This window comes from Echiichthys vipera (genome assembly GCF_963691815.1).
Source record: "Echiichthys vipera genome assembly, chromosome: 20".
In the NCBI taxonomy this organism is placed as follows: Eukaryota; Metazoa; Chordata; class Actinopteri; order Perciformes; family Trachinidae; genus Echiichthys; species Echiichthys vipera.
In genome coordinates this window covers 4,135,325-4,143,422 of record NC_139845.1, presented here as the reverse complement: position 1 = coordinate 4,143,422, position 8,098 = coordinate 4,135,325, and the positions used below count along the sequence as shown (strand labels likewise).

The 8,098-nt window shown below is 45.4% G+C and overlaps 1 protein-coding gene across 1 annotated transcript in view; it reads left to right on the top strand.

Annotated features, from left to right (window-relative positions):
* Positions 1 to 1,199: 1,199 nt before the first annotated feature.
* The window catches only part of rassf3 (Ras association domain family member 3), a gene marked incomplete at its 5' end in the record, with an annotated part of 79,132 nt that continues 72,233 nt past the window's right edge, over positions 1,200 to 8,098 (top strand). Inside the window, one exon of the mRNA XM_083935582.1 lies at positions 1,200 to 1,731. Coding sequence (XP_083791708.1) covers positions 1,200 to 1,731 — 532 coding nt within the window. The remainder of the gene's footprint in view (positions 1,732 to 8,098) is intronic.

Genomic DNA, 8,098 nt, shown 5'->3' with positions numbered 1-8,098 from the left:
CTTCATATTTAAGGCGTTTCATATCACGATGTAACGTATTTGTTAATATTAATGGGGTTCTGTTGTTCATTTGACCACATTTGCTGTTTTTACTTGTTCAGCCAAATCAAGTTTGCAGTTAAAGTAAAACGTGTGTGTTTTGATAAAGAAACAGCTTTTAGGTCATTTCTCACACACACACACACACACGTGATTTTAACAGTTAATTATAATCTATAGTTTCCATACGTGTCACACATCTGCCCTGGCAGCAGCAGCAGCCTGCGCCGACTTTAGCGTCTTGTGTTTGATGATCCAGGTTAGTGTTAAAGGATAAAGTCTGGGGATAATCTGTTTTTTTTATTTAGTTATAAACACACCCGGTCACTGTGGTTTTTAGCAAACTGGAGGAAATGCTGCATTTCTTGGGGACTATTTTCAGCAGAGGATTAATCGACATGTGGTGCTTTAGGGAGTATTTGTGGTGTGTGTGTGTACTAAAAGCTGTTTCTTTATTAAAACACACACACACACCCCTTATTTAACTTTAATTGCTGATAAGGTAGAAACAGCACCGCCCTGTGGTCAAATGTACAAATGCAACAGAACCCCATTAAGATGTTTATCATTTATTTCTTTTTATATTTTTTAACTTTCTTATTAGTCTTCCAGTGCTTCCCAATAGAAAATGTTCAAATATATAATTTGGATTAATTCGGCATATAAATATAATCTCCAACTTTTGCTGTAATGAAATAAATCCAAACTATGAGGTTTCTGTGTGCTGTGAAAAGGAAGTTATTTCTTGGGTCTCACCAAAATAAAAGCTGAACTTTAATTATATGATGGATGCAAATAAAGCCGAATTAAAGAGGACACTCCAACACATTGAGTTATGTATTTAAATTTAGTTTGAAAGGTGATTACGCTTCCGGAACAAAGAAATACATTTAAAATACGCGCTTTTTTAAACGAGGTTTGGCGCGTTCCGCTTCCCGGAGCGTGCCGCCGCCTCCGCTGCTGATGCCTCGCGGTGAAATGAGATCCAACCCGTTCCTCTGCTCACCTCGGACCGCCTCAACCTGCTCCCCGACAACAAACACGAGCCCCACGAGGCCGCGGCTCATCGGTCGGTGTCATCGGTGACGTCTCACCTGTCGGTCACTGCTTCATTCACCTCTGCAGGCTCGTTACGCAGCGGAGCATGAGGAGTGTGCGTAATGTTTAACGTCGTGCACCAGGCTCGGAAATACGTCCCCACGCGCTCCTCGGTCACGGATGACTCTCCGTTATCCGTGCGGACGGTTCACGTCAACAAATCCCCCGGGACACTGAAGGAGGCACCGGAGGCTACTTGGCCGCCGCCGGGCGCAAAGATGCGGATCTCCAAGGCCAACAAGGGCGCGGCGGTGGTGAGAGCTGTCCGGCGGCACCCTTCTCCTCAACCGGCCAGTCTGGAGAGCCTGGAGGCGGAGTGGAGTGAGAGGGGGCACACGGAGGGGAAGACACCGGAGAGTTCACCGAGCCACGAGGGGGGGAACGGTGAGCCAGAGGGTCACGGCGGAGGGCCACCGCGGAGCAGGAAGAAGGGCTTCAGACCCCCGGATGTGAGGACCATCTTCTCCCCCGGAGAGAGGGATCCCAGGGTGAAAGAGGAGTCCGGGGAGGGACACACCTTCGAGGCCGGAGGGGAGGACACCTGGTGTGATGTGTGCTGCAACTACATCTTCCAGCAGGGTGTCACCTGCGCAGGTGAGTGTGAGGGGCGTGCAGGGGGGCGCGTGAGGAAGACTCATTCTGTGGGTCATCATTAAGTGTGTAGGGGAGAGCGGGGTCGGTTGAGCCGCTATTTACTGCAGGAAGTCATGAAGTGTTGACATGTTTTAGGATCTGTGCATGTCTGGGAGTCATCGCTTTGGATCTAAAAGTGTTAAAAACTTTTAAATATGCCAAATATTTTACTTTAATGTGAAAAGAACAGAACAGAACCGCACCAAGAAGAAGGGAACGTAACATTTTGTAACCAAAACTATTAAAATTACAAACTTTTGTGTGATTTTAGTGGTGACCCCGACTGATCTTTGACGTATTACTGCTGAAACAATATAATTATACAATATTTTAAGATATTTTCTTTGGTTATCTTCCTACATAGATTGTATTTAACTAATTAAGGGCAGCTGCATTGCTTTTTTTTGTCATTTATGAAGAAAAGAACATAAAAAAAGTGCCGGCTTCGGCTTCTTTTTTTGTTTTATCTCTCTGTAAGTTTAATATCTTAACAAAATAAGCGATTTTATAACCCTATCTTTGGAGTTGTGGCTTGTATTTGTCACATTTTACCAACCAAATGCATCAAAACAAGGAAAATACAGATGAATCACGTGGATTTTCTGGAAAATATGATGTAAATATGCTGTTTTTTAAAGTATATTTGTCATTTTTGGAGGATTAAACGATCCGGAGAGGCTTCACATCCACGTTTGTGTCAACCGACCTCACACACAATTAAGAAGGACTCATAAAATCATTTGACTGAGTTATTTTTAAAGTGACGTGGACATTTTTAGGTAGCAGCCTCTGACATGACGCGTCGAAGCCTCATGGTTGAACCAGGCTCGGCTCTGAAGCGGCTCAGGAATGCGGTCGGTACGCAGACGGACCGGTTCATCCTCGACGACGTCCCTGTGTCTGGTGTGTGTGTGTGTGTGTGTGTGTCCACTTCTGTCTGAAGAACAATAGGAAGAGGAAACATGCTCTCCTTCCTCGTGTGTGTCAAGGTTGTCGTGGTGCGTTTGTTTGTGTTGTAATGGAAACGAGACGGTCTTCATTATCAAATTCACTTCCTTCTTTTACTCACACCTTTGCACCTGTCCCGTAGCTTCACGTCACGTTGTCAACGTATTAGAATTTATCCTCTGGGGGCAGCGGCTAATATTCTGGTGTTACCACGCCCCCACCACAGCCACTTCCTGGTTGATCCAATCAGGAAGTGCCAAAAACGTCAGTTCTCCGAGTGTCCACTAGGGGCAGGTTTCATAACAGAGCAGTTTCTCATTGAGCCCCATGTTAAACAGGCCGTTTACACAGCATCATTAAACCTGTTTAAGGACAAAAGAACATTCTAGTCTGTGTGTTTAGCTCATATCTCCATGACAACACTGAGGGGGAGGGGCTAGTTTTTATATTAATGGAGGTTAAAGTTGATGAATAATTAGGGGCGTGGCCTCTTGAGTGACAGCTAGCCTCTGGCCCTCACTTCTCCTCGGAGGTAAACGTCAGCCAGATGGACGTACGCCCCTCCCCCCAACGTCACATACATGCCCTTTTTTGGTCAGAGGAAATGAGGAGGAGTCAAAGTCTGACAAGATGGCGACTCCGGGAATGCGAGGACGATTGGATCAAGTTGAGAGAACGGACCTTGTTGGAGATGCTACGTCTGGTTTTATACAGTCTTTGTGTGTAACCAGCGAATATCGGCGCCAAGACTTGCTCTTCTGAGCGGTGGTCGTTGTTTACGGTCTGATTAGCAACTTGAGAAGCGAGAACAGAGTTGCCCTTGACCAAATGAAGACAGATTCAGCAGCTTATTTCTCACATTAATGTTTTCAGAAACACGCGGATGTCAGTCCGGTTTGAAATCGCGGCCGTAGGAGGGTCATAGAAAGTTACTTCATCAGCTGAAAGCACCTTAAAAACTTAGTATGAGGACGTTTTAAAACAAAACTGTTATTTCCACGGTTAAGAATGAACCTTCAAGATGAAATTTAATGTGTACTTGATTATAATCCCATTAATATCCACAGTGGAGATCAAAATTAGAGAAAAAGGAAGAATTAAATCTTGATTGATTTAGAAATCTTGGTTTATTTTATTATTTATTGTTTATACCACTGCTGCACTCGCATGACACTTCAACAAAAACCTTTATTTTGTGGGTAAAAAGATAGAGAACAGCAACCATTGTGTCAAAAGAGAAGATTTAAATGATTGTTTAAGTAGTTTAGCCACAGTGGATATTCTGAACAATAACAAAGAAACCAAGAATTCAGATTAAATCAGATATTAATCATTTGTTCCCTGATTTTCTCCACTGATTTAGGACCAGTATGGACTTTATAACCTGTAACATTTTAGCCTAATACACACAAAAACATACGGCAACAATGCGTAAAACAAAGTTATATAGAAAACGTAAAAGGAGGCTTCTTCTCTCTGTGACTTTGTCCTTTTTAACCTTTTAACCTCATTTTGTTTACACACAATATTCCTGCACAATGAGCTCTGTGTTTCCCGTCTGTTTTACCAGCATACTGTGTGTGTGTGTGTGTGTGTGTGTGTGTGTGTGTGTGTGTGTGTGTGTGTGTGTGTGTGTGTGTGTGTGTGTGTGTGTGTGTGTGTGTGTGTGTGTGGGCTCATTTAAAATGCACTTGATTGCCACTCAGGAAGCTCGTTAAAGGTCCATTACTGCGTCTGAACGTCAACAGAAATGATATTTCAGACGAAGAGGAAAAAAAACACAAACCCTCTGGAGGTGAAACACGTCGTCTCTGCAGAGGACGTGCGGTCACTCGTTCACTCATTAACACTCAGAGAACAGTCACTTATAAGTCACCTGTGCACCAGAAGTTCACTTATTTATTTAAAAATTAACTTCTAACGCTGTAACCAAAGTTACTGCCAAGAGAGCAGTACGGTCAGTCCGCATGAACACTTGAAAACATCAACAATAACAGTTAAAACACTTTCGTTACAAAGCAGATTCTCGTCTCCACTGGACTTTAAGGGCGCACTCCCACTGTTCCTCCGTCCCGTGCCCCGTGCTTTAGGGTCCTTGTTCCCCCCTCCAGGCCCATTTGTACTCACTCTACCTGGGCCTCGGAGAATGCTTCTTGCTGCCTATACGTCATCACGCCGTAACACGTCACACGCATTGATGACGTCATGGCGATGCGTGGCTTTGTTTCCAGATCTTTCCGTAGACCTCTGAGTTTTTGTGCGTCTTGTCGACTGTTTTTGAATCTTTTCATCGACCAAATCTGCAGTAAACACTCCACCTCCGCATCACACCAACGTGAACCTTTCACCGCCATTGTTTGAAATGTCCGCGCATGGTCCCTCCTTCTTTTTTCTACGTCCCAACAGGCGCACAGGAAATGACCTCAGAACCGCCGTAGGCCTCGTCCTCGTACACGTGCGCACGCGCTTTACAAAAGCCCACTTCTCCCAAACGGGCCGTGGCCGGAAAGCGTGCCGCAGCTAGGTGCGGTACGGTTGCACTCACACTGGTCAAACAAACTACACTTTACCCGTGAGACATGGCACGGTACGTATGGACAGTCTGAGTGCGCCCTAAAGGACTACTCCGATATATTGATGTGTGTTTGTATGAGGTCCTTATCCACAGTCAGTGAGTTACCTGCAGTAGATGGAGTCAGCTCGTCCCCAGAAGAAAACCCAGTGGTTCATGACAGTAAATTAATGCATGTGTGTCTCAAAGTGGGTCGGACGAGACTCGAGACACTTCCTGGTGTCTCTCTCTCTCTCTCTCTCTCTCTCTCTCTCTCTCTCTCTCTCTCTCCTCCTTCTCTCACTCTTCCTGTGGGTCTCCCTATCTTTCGTCTCTCTGTGTCGTTCTCATCCAGATGAAGTAACAGAAACCTGTCACAGAGACGTCTTTGTCCGATCTGGGTTTAATGTTGCAGCAGATACACTGTTAGTGTGTGTGTGTGCTTGTGCGTGCGTGAGTGTGTTTGTGTGTGTGTGTCTGTCTGTTTGTGTGTGTGTGTGTGTGTGTGTTCATTAGTCATGATAATCCCCTCCATCGTATAGGTGGGTTTATAAAAAAAGAACATTCTGATCAACAGCGGATAGGTGAAGTAATCCATCACTATGGAAAATATGAACTACATTCTCTAACTGTAGCAGAGAGCACGTGTGTCCGCATTCAAGGAGCGCCGCATGCATTCACGCACCATGAACAGAAGCTTTCAGTGATTCATTCACAAGCTTAATGTTTAGTTCTGCAGTTTCCCCCTGCGGAGATGAAACGGTGAGAGTCCACGTGAACAGAGGAACCGCGCTTGGCTCCGCGGAGAGGACGAAGCAGAAAACACTCATTCAGGGGCTGGAAGAGGGGGAGTGACATGTCCGAGCAGGTGCAGGTCTCTAAGGCGGGGAAATTTAATCAACAAATTATTCATTTTCAGTGGATGGGGGGTGAATTATTTAAGATCACAGGCTGATTTGCATGGCGTCAGAGCCGATCTGTGCATCTTTACCTCACGAACATGTGCCTAAAACACTAGAGCTGCGTTTCCTTAAATGTAGGCAGGGTTGTAACAGGATGGTAAGAGTAAACAGGTTTATTCAGAGGAAGAATAATGTGTTTTTTCATGTAAACATGTTCTAGTAGAAACCATAGACTGTTTAGAAAAACAGAGTAGCGTCTCCGCCGGGGTCCGTTCTCTCAACTTGTCTCTCATCGTCCTCTCCTACAGGAGTCTCCATCTTGTCAGACTTTGACTCCGCCTCTTTCCTCTTACCAAAAAAGGGCATGTATGTGACATTGAGGGGAGGGAGATACGTCCGGCCGGCTTACGTTTCCTCCGAGGAGAAGTGAGGGCCAGAGGCTAGCTGTCACTCAAGAGGCCACGCCTCTAATTATTCATAAACTTTAACCTCCAATAAAATAAAAACTAGCCTGGTAGAATAAAACGTACCTTCCCTCAGTGTTGTCATGGAGATATGAGCTAAACAAACAGGGGGATATGTCCATCTGGCTTTACTGAATTAGCAACATTAGCTCCACAGCCTGGTTGCTAGGCTAACAGCACACGCTACTAGCTAAACGGGAGTGGGGGTCAATGTTGAGATTTTTTTTCTGGCACCAGGAGGAAGTTGTTTTTTTTTAAATATTTTGATTAGGAACAGGATATTTTGAGGGTAGAGACCGACACGGGAGATCTCTCTAGCGGAGAACATGGGAGATATTCAACACAGTCCCATGCTCATAGACTGTAAAACACCGACCCTCACGGCCCGAATCCTCCCTCTGTTCCAGATTAGCATCTAGTGTTTGTCTTGTCACTTATGGAAACACCACCACACGAATGACCACAGTCCAGGTCCAGATATTGGAGTTAGCATGCTAATGATGCTAATCCTGACAACTAGCCCCTGAGGAGAAGTGAGGGTCAGAGGCTAGCTGTCACTCGAGAGGCCATGCCCCTAATTATTCATGAACTTTAACCTCCAATAAATAAAAACTAGCCTGGTACAAAAACAATTCACCCCCCTCAGTGTTGTCATGGAGATATGACCTAAACACGCAGACTAGAATGTTCTTTTGTCCTTAAACAGGTTTAATGATGCTGTGTAAACGGCCTGTTTAACATGGGGGTCAATGAGAAACTGCTCTGTTATGAAACCTGCTCCTAGTGGACACTCAGGGAACTGACGTTTTTGACACTTCCTGATTGGATCAACCAGGAAGTGGCTGTTGTTGGGGCTTGGTAGAAACCTGAAAATGAGCACGATGTGGAAGCTTTAATGAAATAATATAACAATCAGAGGTGTGTGTGTGTGTGTGTGTGTGTGTGTGTGTGTGTGTGTTTGTGTGTGTGTCATCAGCTGCCACAGATGAGTGTATCTTGTGTCTTGTGGAGACAAACTGTCACAGCGACTGAACAAACAAAGAGTCGGCAGACAAATGGAGTCTGAGTGTGAGAGAGGAGGAGGAGGAGGAGGAGGAGGAGGAGGAGGAGGAGGAGGAGGAGGAGGGTCGGCCAGGTCAGACCCGAGCACAGACTCAGAGATCATCATCTGAGACACTGAGGTAGAGTTTGGATCTACATCCAGTTATACATCCGGATCAGAGTGTGTGTGTGTGCGTGTGTGTGTGTGTGTGTGTGTGTGAGCGATGGTGAGCTTTGCCAAGTCTTTGAAGAGGGTGTCGGGATTTTTCTGTCGCTTTCCAAAAGTGATGCGACGCTCCGGACGACTGGAGGTCAGTCCGCTGTGGAGGAGCTCCGGTGAGTCCTGAGGGTCCCCCAAGTCCTGGAAACCTGGAAAACACACGGGAAATGAGACAAAAACAACATTTTTATTATTTATCTGG